The following is a 17,456-nucleotide window of genomic DNA, read 5'->3' as shown; positions in this document are numbered from 1 at the left end:
AGGATACACTTCAATGTCCATAGCACTTATCCATACTTGATAAGGATAAACTTATGTAAAAACACAGTATGAGCAACATTCATATAAAAAGTTGAATTATTGTAACAACATTCTGCGATACAAACCAAGCACAGGGTGGATTAATACTTGATAAGATACAAATTTATGAAACCCTTTAGTAATACAGATAGGCATGATCAACCTTTAGTATTTGAAGGGGCTTATAACGTATAAAAATACTATCCTAATTTAGGTTTATGAATCTATCTAAGCTCCAATTTTAAAATATAAAAAATAAAATAAATATTTTTATGTAGTTACAATATAATGACAAAACAAACTCCTCTGCATTTGAGAACACAGTCATTGTTATTGATTTCTTGATTACACATTACAGTAAAATATTCCTGTAATTTTAAAGGCCTTGAATCATTAACAATTTCTATTAAACATTTAAAAATTTTACTCACCATTTCATGCAGCACAAATATTTTTCTATTTTCCTTGCTTATATGAAAAACAACAGGATAAACCACTGCAGCAATCTCATGGAAACTAGCTCTGATGGCAAACTGTATCTTTTCCCCTGCAAGAAAATCTGTACAATAATATATGGAAAAAGCTATGCAAAGAATAGTAATAAATGATTCTTGAAGACAAAATAAAGTAATTCATTTATATTCATATCATTTTAATAGATTTAACTATGGGTTCATGGTGAAACATTGTTAATATTTACACAAAAAACACACTTCTACGACTCCATTTCATAAAAAAATAAACAAAAATTATTTACTGGCGCAGAAAGATTAATACTATTTATCAAAATGAAACACAGAGATACATCCCCACAAAAGACATATAGATTCAAAATGTGTTATGCTTCAGCGAATTTCTCATAATTTTGACATTAAGGCCAGGGTGCTAGTTTACATTGTAGAACTTCACTGGTTGTTGTGTTACAGAATTCATTCAGTAAGGTAAAGCAAATGAAATATTTATACATCAAAAATATACATAACAGACTGCACATGGTAGAGAATCACTCTTCTTGCAAAGGTCTCTTCAAATGTGTTGATATTCTTACATTTACTGCCCAAAAGATTTATTCCTTAATGTTATTTGTGGCTAATATCAAAAGATCATGGGAAGGACACACCAATTATCTATGTAGTAAACTAGCACAAGTACTTTTCTTATTGTATAAATTAAGAAACAGTGTGAGCAAGCAATTGCTACTCCACTCATACTATGCTTTTTTCATTCCCAACTGCAAAATGGAATATTGCTTTGGGGTAACTCCCCAGGGGCTGAATGTATTTTCAGATGGCAGAAGAAAGCAATCAGGTGCATGGGAGGGTTAGCACCCAGAGAGTCCTGCAGAAATTATTTTAAATCTCTTGGCGTAATGAAAATGTCAAGCATGTACATATATAACTGTTTAATATATGCCAGAGAAAATCTGAAGAAATTGAACATGAGATGTGATGTGCATGCACACAGTACAAGAAACAGTCACCTGCTGGACTTGACTTCCACAAGACTTGCTGTAGTCCATAATAACTATAAGTACTTAAGCATAAAATTTTTCAATAAGTAACCGTGCTCAGCTCGTACAGTACCAATAAATAAATATAAGAATACATTACAAACCTGGCTAAAAAACAACAAATTCTATACAACTGAAGAATTCTTAGAAACTAATCATCAAAATATATGTTTTACCTAAGTTATGAAGAAAATGTTTTGATATTATATAAGCTAGTTATTTACTGTGATTCTTTTCTTATGTGTGTATTTAATTATTGCATAAAACATTGTTTTACATAATGTTGAAGAAAAGATCTTTAGTTCCTTTTCTCCCCTTTCTGTAACTAGTTGAATATCGTACTGAAACGAAAACCCTCTGTAAACTTTGACGAAGCCAATTGTATGAAAAATACTGAAAGGCTAATAAAAATATTCTATTCTATTCTATTTGATGAACACTGATTTTCACAAACATAAGAAAAATTATAAAAATAATGTCCACATGCAGAACTATAGATGTATTTTATACTGGTAACTTTAATGTTATCCAAATGATATCTTCTTGTGCAATTTGTAAGCACTAAGAATACACCAAAGGAAGAGCAGTGTTACAATTTTAGCTGCTAAGATAGACTGCAGGTACAAAAATAAACAAATAAATACAAAAATGTTGACATCACAAATTATTTGTTGTCCTGTTGTCCTCAGTTGTGTGTAATATTACGCTGACAATTATTGCTATTAATCCATCTATCACAACTGAAAAAGTAAATCTTTCTTCCTGCAAGTGTTTCAACCTTATTAATTTCAAGGCACATTCAGTGGCAAATTCCATACAAGCTGGTTTATTCACTTCTATGAAATTTGCCACTGAAGATGCCTTGCAAATAATAAAGGTAAAATGTGTATGGCAAGAAATGTTTTCTGCCCTTAGGACAGACACATTTAAAGAAATAAACACTGCCCTTTCTGTCTAATGCCTGAATCAGCAAGTGAGAAAGGAGCAGCTGTGACAAAGTAGCAAAGCACCACGTAGTGTGGGAACACACAGAAATTTCAAGAACTTAACCCATATTAGATGTATAACATTAATGTAAATTTTTTAAAAATTACTACCAGTTCATATAGACACCTGAAGTGTTGCAGTATAACATTAATGTAAATTTTTTAAAAATTACTACTAGTTCATATAGACACCTGAAGTGTTGCATACGTAATTTTTACAAATGTGACTGAACAGAAAAGAAAAATATGGTAGGTTTTGATGTCACATTACAGATATTTACAGCTACATCTACATGCATACTCTGCAAACTATCTATGAAGCAATAGGCAACTGCACATCGAGAGTGAGAACAATGACTGCTCAAATGCCTCTGCATCCACTGATTAGTCTAATTTTAAGGAAGGATATGGACACAGCAACCAGTCGCAGTCTCACTGATTTTTCATTATTCTCGCTTACTCATATTTCAGCTACAAATAGCCATCAAAAACAGTTAACAAAACACAATTGTAACATTAAAATTTATGCAACCAAATCTAAAATTTATTTTTTTAAAGCATGGAACAGTTACTTTTGCATATACGATCAGTTACATAAAAGTTGATAAAGTAATACACTGGTAACAATTACTGATTGTTCTGCCAGGCACATGCTAATGTCACTTAGCTATATAGTTGTTCTAGATAAATCACAAAAGACTCTGTGTATTATATTACTAGGTCCCTAATCCATTTATCCTTTGTCATCTTGATTTGTTTTTGATCAAAACAATGGTTTCAGTTGCCCATTTAGCCACGTATTAAACACCCATGATTAATGTTAATCCATTTTCGTGCCCTCTTACTGTGTGTCTTCCATCTTTCTAGATCACTCACATGCCATGGAATTCGAATTTTTTTCATAGTTATTCTGGAAAGCAACATTTACTAGTAGACTTTTCACTGGATGCTTTGCTCTTGGTCATACAGGGTGATTCAGAATTCCAATTTCACAGTTATTAGTGCCCTAGAGAGAACTCAGAAATGAACCGTTTGGAAGACAAACAACTCTGGATGATAGAAGGCAATACACATTGACAGAGAAAGTGTCTCATGTCACATGATGTCTGGTGTGACATTGCTCCATGTATCATCAGAAAACAACCCAACGAATTGAAGCACACATACATCAGTGAGAAAGTGAGAGTTATCAAGAAAGATGGTGTATTACAGAATGGTAAAGCATTTACTTTCTGAGTATGGTTGCTCATCTATCGTGAAAGTGGATGACATGGTTGATTAGTGCGCCACCCATATCATGAACCATTTCCAGATTATGCCTATCCATCAAATACCAGTTTTGCAAGATTGGAATAATGACTTTGGGAAACAGTACATTCAAGGCTAATAGGTCCAACTGTGGTCCCAGTTGGACATGTCACACAACTAATGTGGAACAGGAAATCCTGCAACTGGTCAGCCAGAACCTGTTAATGAGTACCCACAACACTGCAAGTTCTGTGGATGTATCCTAAAGCAGCATCCGCTGAGTTCTCCATGAACAGCAACTTCATCAGTACCTTCTCCAGAGGTTGCAGGCATTGGGGCCAGCTAAATTTGTGTTGTGTGGCAATTACTGTGCATGTTTACTACACCACTGGGTTGATGTTCCCTCAGATCATTCTTTTCACAGAGGAGGTGACTCTTATAACAGATCTGTGCAACCTAATTAACAGGTACATTTGGAATGAGGGACACCCCCATGACACACATACCAATCGATTTTGATATCATTTTGTTATTAATGTGTGGACTGGTGTCGTCCATGGTCATCTGGTTGTCCATGCATTCTACTGCCTTGTCTAATGGGTCACAGCTGTTTGACCTTTCAGCAAGACGTACTGATGCAGCTTGTCATGAATGCACCACTGCACCTCTGTTGGACAATTTGGTTCCAGCATGATGGCATGCCAGCCCTCTTCTCACATTACGTTTGACAGCACTTTCACCAAACACTTGGGGACAGGTCTAAGGGTGCCCATACCTGGGGGCAAGGCAGGCCATGACCTCCCTCGATCACTCTGGGAAAGGAAAAAATATATTGTAGGCAGGTGTTTTTGTTTCTAGAAATTTATTTAAAAGTCAGTATTAACCGGCTTTTTAACAGAGTTGAAACTGGAATTTTTTATGAATACTTACAAGTCGCCATTTGCGTTCCAAAATATTACAATTACTCCATACCCCCTGGTCTCCCCCCCACCCCCCCCCCCCCCCCCCCCCCAAACTACAGTAGGGTTGGTGTCCTTTGACAGGTGGGTAGATTGTGCTGGACCAGTTTGGTGGATACCATGATCAAGCAATTTAAAACCTCTAGATTTTTTCCTCTGGGGCTACATGAAGAGTATTATTCACAAGACTCATGTGGAGTCATAGCACGATATCCTTGCCTGTGTGTAGGCTGCAACAGAAGTCATTCAGGACATTCCAGGACATTTGGACCATGTGTATTAAACATAGGTACTCTTAATCCAATGAAATTCATGGTTGCCAGTTCAAGCATATTTTGTAGTTCACATAGGAAGGAATTTCTTGATGCATGTGCAAAGTATCTTTTGACAGTCTTTCGGAGTTCTTTACCTTCCACATGCACACTTCTGAACATGGGTTTATTACCAAATATTGCTGCCCTGAGTCAACTCAGCAACATTTGTAATCATGTAATGTAAAAGCGGGACAAATGACGCCGGAGGACAGATGCTGTATTTCCACGAAATTCTCAGCAAACATTGTTGTGCGTGTGACACTAATTGTTGTTGTTGTAACTGTTGGGGAGATCTGTTTACTCCAAAGTTTTTGTACTTCAGGAGCGGAAAATAGAGGATAAATTTAAGAAAATAGCACTTTGGGACCAAGGTAAGTCAAGGAAATTTTTCACAATTCCTTTTTAATAGTATGTACAAGGGCATTTCGAAAAGTAAACATACAATGGCTCACAGTCCTTAAATAGAACATTTATTTAGAAAACGTCAATTACATCTTATTAACTGGATTATTTGTTATTTTTCGACATAATCACCCCCGTTATCCAAACATTTGTTAAGTCGGTGCACAAGCTTTTGTATCCCACAGTCATAGAAGGTTGCCGCCTGTTGTCGGAACCACATTTGACTTCATCTTTGATCTCTTCATCGTCGTGGAATGATTTTCCACCAAGATGTGATTTCAGGTAATGGAAGACATGGAAGTCGGTGGGCGCAAAGTCCGGGCTGTATGGCGGATGGTACAATACATCCCATTTGAATTGTTTGAGTAGTGCTGTGTGAGATCGAGAATTGTCATGAAGCAAGCGGACTCCAATTGTCAGCATTCCCTTGCATTTGTTTTGAATTGCCCTTCGAAGACATTTCAAAGTCTGGCAATATGCAGCAGCATTAACTGTCATTCCAGGAGGCATAAATTCTAACAGAAGAATGTCTTGTCTGTCCCCAAAAAACAGAAGCCATGATTTTCTTTGCTGAAATCGACATTTTGCATTTCTTGGCTTTTGGTGAATTCGAATGGCGCCATTGCATTGATTGTTGCTTGGATTCAGGTGTATGGTGATAAACCCACGTCTCATCACCTGTCACAATGTGATCAAGGAACTCATCACCTGCATCAGCATAGCGTGTGAGGTGTGAGGAAGTCGAGTGCAAAGCCGAGTTCTTCCATTAACAGTTTTGGAACCCAGCGCGGACACAATTTCCTGTACCCTAACTTGACAGTCACAGTGTCATAAAGGGTTGTCATTGACCCGTCCGGTATGATCTGAAGGAATTCTATCCATGTGAGACATCTATTCGCATGAATTGCTTCCTCCGTTCTCTGAATAAGGGCATCAGAGATCACAGATGGCCGACCTGTTCTTTGTTCGTCATGAACATCGGCCCTACCTTCAGAGAAATGACGGCACCATTTCGTTACATTTTGTCAATTCATAATGTTCCCATAAACAGAAACAATTTCTTTGTGATTATCTGCTGGTCACTGACCTTTTGCATGAAGGAAATGTATGACGGAGCGCACTTCGCATTTGGTGGGATTCTGAATCGGCGCAGCCATTTTAAACACGACCTACTCCAACCAGACGCAACATTCAACTGCCGAACGAACGCAAGAGAAAGCTAACGGTTCAAGGTTAACACCAGTGTTACCAACTTGCTCGCCAAAACTCTTCTGTTCCTCTGGCATACGGTGTATCTTTACTTTCCGAAATACCCTCATACAAGTAGATACGCAGCTAGTAGCTAATAACTTGTATTTAGATTGTGCAGTAGAAACATTGTAGGTTATGTTGGTCGAGTAATGGTTTCTTCTGATAACATCTTTGGTGAAAATGGGGGTGCGGCATCTGTCCCTACAAAAATGGACAGATGGCACACCATTACTAGGGGGCAAATGCCGCAATGCTTGCAATGCTAACAGGAGTCCATAAGTTTTTGTTTTACAGAAAAATGCTGAGAAAACACATTAGGACAACAGACAGGCGAAAATAAGATTGCAGAAGATCTATTAGAGGCAGTGAAACTAGTCAAAGAGAAAGGTTATGCTAAAAGGAAAGCAGCTGGAATGAAAAATATACCAGAATGAACATTAAGGAGAAGACTTGCTACGCATAATTTCAAGAAAGCAGGGTATGGACCATCATCATACTTGGATGAAGATGCAGAAAGGAAATTAGTTGCCCATATAAAGAAATTGCAATCATGTGACTTTGCTCCCAAACTGTCAGACATCGGGCAAATAACTTTCAATTTAGCTGGTCAGATGGGACTGAAAAACAAATTCAACAAGGAAAAGAAACTTGCAGGGAAAGATTGGTTTCTCTCATTTTTAGAATGCAATGAGGGCTTAAGCATCAGAAAAGCGTAAGGGCTTTCTGTAGCCAGAGCAACTGGAACAAAGATGAAGTCAATTCTTACTTTGATCTGTTAGCACAAACGTTGACCAAAAATGGGCTTTTGGATAAACAGCCATGCCAACTTTCAAAAATGAAAAATCAGGAGGATTTTAGAGGTGTACTACTGTGAATTACAACATATCCCTGACGATTAAAGTTGCAATAATTTGATACCTGTAACAACTCAATTACATTTGCTTTATTACTTACATGTAAATACTAAATAATGGACATACCTGAGCCTTTGGACTGTATAATTTATCATTCAACATGCTGAACAACATTTTGAGTGTGTTTTGGAATTTTATAATTCTTCAAAGTTTCTGCTTCAGAATCCTCACTTACAATTTCACTCTTGAACAAACTAACCAAAGGGTCCCACTGCTCCAAAATCCTATATAAACATCTTTTCAATGATAACCATTGTGCAGGCACGTTTTAGAATTTTTCTCATTTCTGGGTCACGTAAAGTTTGAAACTTTCTATATTTTTCTTTCCTCTTTGCACTCCTTTCCAAATAAAAAAATATTCAATAATATTTTTGTCAATGTTTAAAGGCAAACATGCCACCCCCTTCTCAGCAGCAAGATTAACTAGGTGACAAGAACAGCCTACAATGATTAAGTTAGCAATTTCTTACTTCAAACATACTGCCACACCCTTTTTCCAGCCCTACCATTACAGGAGCATTATAGGCACTAAAATCCATACAGTTTTTTAATGGAATACAGAATTCCCATAAAGTTGAAAGTAGAAGATCAGCAATATTAGCTCCAGTGGCATAGTCTTTTAAATTAGGAACAGAGAGTATGCAATTTTGAATTTCATGGACTTCATGACTTAAGAACGATACAATAACAGGATATAACTTAAAGTCCATTTTATTACTACCATCGGTATCAATAGTGAATGGATTCGACTGCAAGTGCATAATAATTTTAGCTTTTTCTTCCATGCACATTTCTGTGAGGATAGCAGTTGATTTTGTACTGGTGCACCCATATCGTTTCGCAATTTCAGAATCGAGAAACATTTTGGGAAACAAGCGCCCAGCGTGGTCGGCATGGTTTATAGTCACGTTATGCTCTACAATAAATGAGGTAAATAAAGCCTCAGCATTCATCACAGAATCTACATTTTGGGGTTTACATGAGAAGTTAAGTTTCAGGTTCCGTTCTACACAATGGACACTCTCCTTGTTGTTTTTAGTTTGCAAATGTTTAAGAATGTCGCATTTCCTGCCATGAGCCACTGAAAAGTCACATCTACATACACTACAAAGTTTGTCCTTTCTTCGATTCACTTAAACACGGAAACTCTTCCTTATACACTTTTATGAACACTGCATCATATTTCTTCACCATTCTGCATGAAAAATAATCAACACCTCCAAGATACGCAGCGAACAACTACTACAGAGTAGTATACACAAATTGCGCAGAACTGAGAACACAATGGTCCTACGTTCTAGACAACGGTCTTGAGGCAGTGATGCCAACCATGGTGCACCATTTCCCCCTATATATGGGCAGGGAGGGGAGGGTAGTAACCCTAAATATTTTTCCCCTGAAACATTTATCCCTCTTAACTTCCCCCTAGGCAGCTTAGGGGGGAATCCCCCAACTTGGCATCACTGCCTTGTAGACACAACAACGCTAATCACTTTGCTTGGAACGAGTATCGACTACTCCTTGTCCACGATAACTTTATGATTGTGTGGGTGCTACCAGAAGCGGAGGAAATTGGCACTAGTTCGAAGATATTCATTTGTCTCCGAATGCTGCCAACGATAAGTTCCTTACTTCCTTGTAGATATGAAGCGTGAGCTACGCCTCCTGCCGCTCCGGACAGCCACCACACGAATCTTCCAAGTTAACATGGACAAGTAGCAGCCATACCTTGTCATTCACCAATAAATCGAAGGCGCAGGATTTTCAAATAGTACGGAAAGTATTGAAACTGCTCTGAAACTCGGGCGATCAGTCTTCACGGTCAGAAGATCGAGAGGAAGAAGGAAAAATTGGGAGTCTCCCACTTAAATCAAGAGAGTTGGGACATCTGGATAAACCAGGTAGTATCTACAATGTAGACTAAACTGGTCTACAGTTAAACAATGAGCATTGGAAGGTTGTTGTGGCAAAAGGAAGCAGAGATGTCCATGTCATTACTTCTGCTGAAAGAGGAGAGACAATAACAGTTATTGCATGCTGTAATGGCGAGGGAAATTTCTTACCACCTTACTGCATTTACAAAGGAGTGAATAAAAAAACAAGAGGCTGAAGACAACATGCCTCCAGGATCAGTTGTTGTTATGAGGAGAGAATTCACTTATACCAACAGTGATATTTTCGTGGATTGGTTCAAAAACCATTTCCTTCCTAGAAAGGCACCTGACCCTGCTCTGCTTCTATTAGATGGTCATGCCTCTCATATGAATTGTGTCACCCTTTTGAAAATGAAGTGTTGATAATTTGTTTACCTCGCCACATGACACACTTTTTACAGCCACTAGACCGATCATTTTTCAAGCCACTGAAATCCTACTTTAAAGAGGCTTGTCATTCATGGATTGTAGATAAGGCAAGCAAAGACAGAAGAATTACATGGCAGCAATTTGGAGAGTTGCTCTTCAAAGCATGGACTTGTGCTGCCACTGTTCAGATTGGTGTATGCAGATTTAGAGCTACTGGAAGTATCCCACTCGACAGAGCAGTAATTCCAAACCGTGCCTTTGTTTCAGATGTTAATAATACTGAACTCCCAACTACTGCAGATGTCTCTAATGATCTGACTCCAGATGATCCATCCACATCAAGGTCTGAAACAAATGTGTTAAGAGAACACCCTACCTGCAAACCTTGCACAAATTTGGCCACTCATTGACCAACTGATCAAGGCAGCTGCTGTGTAAATGACAACTCAGTGACACCTCATGGAGAGACTCCATCAAAATTGGTGGAAAAGATTTCACCTGTTCCTATACTGCTTCAGAGAAATCAATCCAAAAGAAAGCAATCAGCAACAAATATAACATCCAACGATTTTATAGCAATGAGAAGAAAGAAAATCACTGAAAGAAACAAGCAAGGAAAAGCTCCTGCCCACAAAAATGTAGCAGCTAAAAGAAATCAAATCCCCAAAACCAGAGGGAAAAAACCGCCAAAGAGGCATCTGTTTGAAGACTCAGTTTCAGAAGAAGGTGATGATGATGTTTCCCCACATGGTAGTTCCTCTGATGAATTAAATTTCAAAGAAAATGAATGTGTAGAGTGCCTTGAACTTTATCAAGAAACAACGTCTACCTCTGAGTGGATTCAATGTGTAGGATGTTCTAGGTGGCTTCATGAATCATGCACTCTCTATGAGAACATGTGTTGTTTGTGTGGCTGACTTAAAAATAAACTTGAAAAACAAAAATCAAAGTGAATGTCATTTTCAACGTATTTTGCCACTGGCCATCTGTCCCTCCCTTCTGTGGCACCTTGCCCACCACTTACTAATTAATTGAAATTTACAAGCCTATGTACATCATACGAATGTTCCTTTATTATAAAGGTTTTTGTAATGTGATGGTACCTATAATATATACAATGTTCAAACCATCAATCTTGCCTAATTTTATTGCAATTTAAGTGTTTATGTATTGATAAAAATTAATTTTAAAAAATGTGTGACATTTGTCTTGCCTTTACCTTAACAGGAATTCTGAATCACTCTGTGCAAACCAAAAATACTTTTAAACAATTTTCTCTCTCTCAATCCTAAAACAGTTAAGGAAACAAAATTGCAACTTTAAAAATTTTAAAGCTAAATTTACAATTTACTTCTGCAAAACATGAAACAATTACTTGCATACAGTTAAGTCAATAAATAAAGATATTGTTAACAACTACAGGTCATTCTGCCAGGTAATGCAAGTGTCACGCAGCTACATTGTTGTTCTAGATAAACCACATATTGCTCTGCATATTCTATTACTAGGTCCCTACTACATATTTGCATTGTCATCTTAATAGACTACAGCTTGAATACTGATACCAATCATTGCATGAAAACCTAATTACAAATTTCAAGGAAGCTGTACATACATACACACATAAATACTTTTTCCATAGATCATGAATACAACATTTTGTAATGATGTGTAATGTGTCACTTTAACATAAGTTTTTCTTTACACAAAATAATTACTGTATTTATCATTGAGAGACCATGAAATAGAGAAAGTCTGATCTACAAAATTTTTGGGCATGCACATTGATCAGCACTTGAACTGGAAAGACCATGTCACATAAATATCCAAAAAACTCAATTCAGCATGTTTTGCAGTGGGAATAATTTCTAGCGTTTGCAGTGCAGAGTGTACAAGATTAGTGTATATGGCTTATTTTGATTCTATTATATCCTATGGAATGACATTCTGGGGTGCAACTAAATGTTGTTTGGGAGAGAAAGATTTTTAAATTACAGAAAAGGGCCATTAGAATTATTACACACAGCTCTCCATAAACACACTGCAAGCCCTTGTTCATGCAGCTAATCATACTTACAGTACCATCTTTGTACATATTAAAAAGCATACTGCATACAACACACTTGAGTAGTTTATGTGTAAATTCAGATCTTCAAGAGTACAATACATGTATCTGTAAGAATCTGCATGTAGAAAGAACAAGAAAAACAAAAACTCAAAAACATGTGAGCCACTATGGAATAAAGCTTTATAATGCTCTGCCCCTCTGCATCAGGGGAACAGAAGATGAAGGAAAATTTAAGTCAGGATTTAAATGTATCTGATAAATAAATGTTTTTGTAGCATAGAGGAATATTTTGTCAATACAATGTAGTTCTCATAGTCAGTTCTATATCTCATTTATACTCTTTTAACTCTAAATTATGTATAATATGTGGTTTCCAAAATGTACTAAATATATATAAATCCATTGCATATGGTACATTTTGAAAGAGCATGTAAAAGAACAACCCATTAATTCAATTTTTTAATTTTCAACATATTATATAATATTAATTTTATGTGTTTGACAGAAACTTATAATATTCTGCTGTGCATGTTCTGGACAGTATTATGACAATTCCTATATCATGTAAATGGTGCAAAGGATGATAATAAATGAAAACTGAAATCTAAAAATTTGTCTATTGAGTAGAAGGAGTTGCCACTCAGATATTCTTTTAATTTGTTTTTAAATGTTGGTTGGCTATCTGTCAGACTTTTAGTTCTATTTGGGAAATGACCAAAGATTTTTGTGGCAACATAATTCACCCCTTCCTGTGTCATTGTCAGACTTAACCCACAATAGTGAAGATCATCCTTTCTCCTGGTGTTGTAGGTATGCACTTCGCTGTTTTTTTTTAATTGTGATGGGTTATTTATAACAAATTTTATAAGTGAATAAATGTATGTGAAGGTACTGTGAATATGCGAAGTTCCTTAAATAAATGCCTGCAAGGTGATTTTGGGTGGACTCCAGCTATTATTCTGATTACACACTTTTGTGCAATAAATATTTTTTCTCTTACTTATGAATTATCCCAAAATATGGTGCCATATGAAAGCAGTGGATGAAAATAGGCAAAGTAGGCTAATTTACTGATATGTTTATCACCAAAATTTGCAATAACCCTAATAGCATAAGTAGCTGAACCTAACCATTTCAGCAGATCATCAATGTGTTTCTTCCGGTTCAATTTCTCATCAATGCACACACCCAGAAATTTTGAATATTCTGCCTTAGCAACAGATTTTTGTTCACAGTCTATATTTATCAATGGTGTTATGCCATTTACTGTGCAGAATTGTATATACTGTTTTTTTCTCAAAATTTAATGAGAGTCCATTTGCAGAGAACCACTTAATCATTTTCTGAAAGACATCATTTACAATTTACTCAGCTGATTCTTGTTTGATGGGTGTGATTACTATATTTGTATCATCAGCAAAAAGAACTAGCTTTGCATCTTCATGAGTACAGAGTGAAGAATCGAGTGTTATTTTTCAGGCCACGACATACCGCTATTGTAGGGTCTTTGAAGACAAGGTTAAGCTATTAACTAACTTTTATTCCATAAGGAACCAATGGTTACAGCAAGTATAGATTAATCAAGAAAGGATAGGCACACAGCAATCAGTCACAATCCCACTGGTTTTTATTATTCTAGCATATCCAGATTTCAGCTACAGGTAGCCATCTTCAGCACTAAAATACAAGGAAATTGCAGAATCAGAAATGGTTTACATAAAAAAATAAGTAAAACACAACATTGTTGTTGTTGTTGTTTTTGTTGTTGTGGTCTTCAGTCCTGAGACTGGTTTGATGCAGCTCTCCATGCTACTCTATCCTGTGCAAGCTTTTTCATCTCCCAGTACCTACTGCAACCTACATCCTTCTGAATCTGCTTAGTGTATTCATCTCTTGGTCTCCCTCTACGATTTTTACCCTCCACGCTGCCCTCCAATACTAAATTGGTGATCCCTTGATGCCTCAGAACATGTCCTACCAACCGATCCCTTCTTCTGGTCAAGTTGTGCCACAAACTTCTCTTCTCCCCAATCCTATTCAATACTTCCTCATTAGTTATGTGATCTACCCATCTAATCTTCAGCATTCTTCTGTAGCACCACATTTCGAAAGCTTCTATTCTCTTCTTGTCCAAACTATTTATCATCCATGTTTCACTTCCATACATGGCTACACTCCATACAAATACTTTCAGAAATGACTTCCTGACACTTAAATCAATACTGGATGTTAACAAATTTCTCTTCTTCAGAAACGCTTTCCTTGCCATTGCCAGTCTACATTTTATATCCTCTCTACTTCGACCATCATCAGTTATTTTGCTCCCCAAATAGCAAAACTCCTTTACTACTTTAAATGCCTCATTTCCTAATCTAATTCCCTCAGCATCACCCGACTTAATTAGACTACATTCCATTATCCTTGTTTTGCTTTTGTTGATGTTCATCTTATATCCTCCTTTCAAGACACTGTCCATTCCATTCAACTGCTCTTCCAAGTCCTTTGCTGTCTCTGAGAGAATTACAATGTCATCGGCGAACCTCAAAGTTTTTATTTCTTCTCCCTGAATTTTAATACCTACTCCGAATTTTTCTTTTGTTTCCTTTACTGCTTGATCAATATACAGATTGAACAACATTGGGGAGAGGCTACAACCCTGTCTTACTCCCTTCCCAACCACTGCTTCCCTTTCATGTCCCTCGACTCTTATAACTGCCATCTGGTTTCTGTACAAATTGTAAATAGCCTTTCGCTCCCTGTATTTTACCCCTGCCACCTTTAGAATTTGAAAGAGAGTATTCCAGTCAACATTGTCAAAAGCTTTCTCTAAGTCTACAAATGCTAGAAACGTAGGTTTGCCTTTCCTTAATCTTTCTTCTAAGATAAGTCGTAAGGTCAGTATTGCCTCACGTGTTCCAGTGTTTCTACGGAATCCAAACTGATCTTCCCCGAGGTTGGCTTCTACTAGTTTTTCCATTCGTCTGTAAAGAATTCGTGTTAGTATTTTGCAGCTGTGACTTATTAAGCTGATAGTTCGGTAATTTTCACATCTGTCAACACCTGCTTTCTTTGGGATTGGAATTATTATATTCTTCTTGAAGTCTGAGGGTATTTCGCCTGTTTCATACATCTTGCTCACCAGATGGTAGAGTTTTGTCAGGACTGGCTCTCCCACGGCCGTCAGTAGTTCCAATGGAATATTGTCTACTCCGGGGGCCTTGTTTCGACTCAGGTCTTTCAGTGCTCTGTCAAACTCTTCACGCAGTATCATATCTCCCATTTCATCTTCATCTACATCCTCTTCCATTTCCATAATATTGTCCTCAAGTACATCGCCCTTGTATAGACCCTCTATATACTCCTTCCACCTTTCTGCTTTCCCTTCTTTGCTTAGAACTGGGTTTCCATCTGAGCTCTTGATATTCATACAAGTCGTTCTCTTATCTCCAAAGGTCTCTTTAATTTTCCTGTAGGCGGTATCTATCTTACCCCTAGTGAGATAGGCCTCTACATCCTTACATTTGTCCTCTAGCCATCCCTGCTTAGCCATTTTGCACTTCCTGTCGATCTCATTTTTGAGACGTTTGTATTCCTTTTTGCCCGTTTCACTTACTGCATTTTTATATTTTCTCCTTTCATCAATTAAATTCAATATTTCTTCTGTTACCCAAGGATTTCTACCAGCCCTCGTCTTTTTACCTACTTGATCCTCTGCTGCCTTCACTACTTCATCCCTCAAAGCTACCCATTCTTCTTCTACTGTATTTATTAGCCCCATTCCTGTCCATTGCTCCCTTATGCTCTCCCTGAATCTCTGTACAATCTCTGGTTCTTTCAGTTTATCCAGGTCCCATCTCCTTAAATTCCCACCTTTTTGCAGTTTCTTCAGTTTTAATCTACAGGTCATAACCAATAGATTGTGGTCAGAGTCCACATCTGCCCCTGGAAATGTCTTACTATTTAAAACCTGGTTCCTAAATCTCTGTCTTACCATTATATAATCTAACTGATACCTTTTAGTATCTCCAGGGTTCTTCCATGTATACAACCTTCTTTCATGATTCTTAAACCAAGTGTTAGTTATGATTATGTTGTTCTCTGTGCAAAATTCTACCAGGCGGCTTCCTCTTTCATTTCTGTCCCCCAATCCATATTCACCTACTATGTTTCCTTCTCTCCCTTTTCCTACACTCGAATTCCAGTCACCCATGACTATTAAATTTTCGTCTCCCTTCACAATCTGAATAATTTCTTTTATTTCATCATACATTTCTTCAATTTCTCCGTCATCTGCAGAGCTAGTTGGCATATAAACTTGTACTACTGTAGTAGGTGTGGGCTTCGTATCTATCTTGGCCACAATAATGCGTTCACTATGCTGTTTGTAGTAGCTTACCCGCATTCCTATTTTCCTATTCATTATTAAACCTACTCCTGCATTACCCCTATTTGATTTTGTGTTTATAACACAACATTATCCAATAGCATTGATCCATTCTAGTCAACGTACCATTTGAGTGAGTTAACATCCAACAAACCTGCAGCATTACAAGTCAACATATCATTTTGCTGGTTTATAAGCAGAAGGAAACTGAGGTTGTTGTTTACAACAAGTACAGCAGCCTCAGTTTTGCATCATGCAGTATCAGTAATGCCCTCTATATTACATCAATAACTAACCGAGTTTCATTCAAGTGTAGTAGTTTAAAACCCTTTGTTTTAAATAAATAAGCAAGTATATTCACATATCCACTTAAAATACATAAGAAATGTTGATTTACAGCATCTGTGTTCATATTTTAGTGGTGAAGAATTCCACCAAATCTTACGCAAAACCTTATTTTAAGATTCATACAACTGTCCTATACAGAATTGTTGCATGGTAAACTATTGCCATACTAACACTGGTCAAATGCCTGCTTGATCATGGTGCATTCAAAAAGCATATGAATCTGGCTCAAAATAAACTCATTGTGGTTTTTTCTAATATCTTGTCAGAATTAATGCATTAATAATTTTATATCTGTATGCATAGATGAAAATAAATTTAATTTGTATGTTTACAGCATTCAACGCATTTCAACCTCATTTTTTCTGATTTTGTGGATTCTTGAGGTTTTTTTATAATCCAAATGTGTCAAAGCTCCACTTAGTCTGGACAGACTACATTCCACTGAATTTGGTATGGGTTCCACAAACTTACGCACTATTCTAAGATATGAAACACAAGTTATTTGTAAGCTGTTTCATTTGTAGAAAGGCTGCATTTTCACACTATCTGTTGAATTAACTGCTGTCTCGTGGGCCGCTACCACCATGGCACAGCGCGTCCCCAGGTTGCGGATAGGGGATACGGCCTTCAGATATGAAGGGTAGCTGCGAATACAAAAAAATAAGCAGTCACGGACAGCCGGTGGGGAGCAGGCGATGGCGTGATGAACCATCCCTGTTTCTTCTTCTCT

At 37.1% G+C, this 17,456-nt stretch overlaps 1 protein-coding gene across 1 annotated transcript in view; it reads right to left on the bottom strand.

Annotated features, from left to right (window-relative positions):
• Nucleotides 1-17,456, bottom strand: part of LOC124622442 (putative helicase MOV-10) — a 447,321-nt gene that overhangs the window by 298,254 nt on the left and 131,611 nt on the right. Inside the window, exon 5 of the mRNA XM_047148140.1 lies at nt 471-586. Within this exon, the coding sequence (XP_047004096.1) occupies nt 471-586 (116 nt within the window). The remainder of the gene's footprint in view (nt 1-470; nt 587-17,456) is intronic.

This window comes from Schistocerca americana, chromosome 7 (genome assembly GCF_021461395.2).
Source record: "Schistocerca americana isolate TAMUIC-IGC-003095 chromosome 7, iqSchAmer2.1, whole genome shotgun sequence".
In the NCBI taxonomy this organism is placed as follows: domain Eukaryota; kingdom Metazoa; phylum Arthropoda; class Insecta; order Orthoptera; family Acrididae; genus Schistocerca; species Schistocerca americana.
Note: the sequence above shows the minus strand (reverse complement) of the source record. Positions and strands in the feature narration are given on the sequence as shown.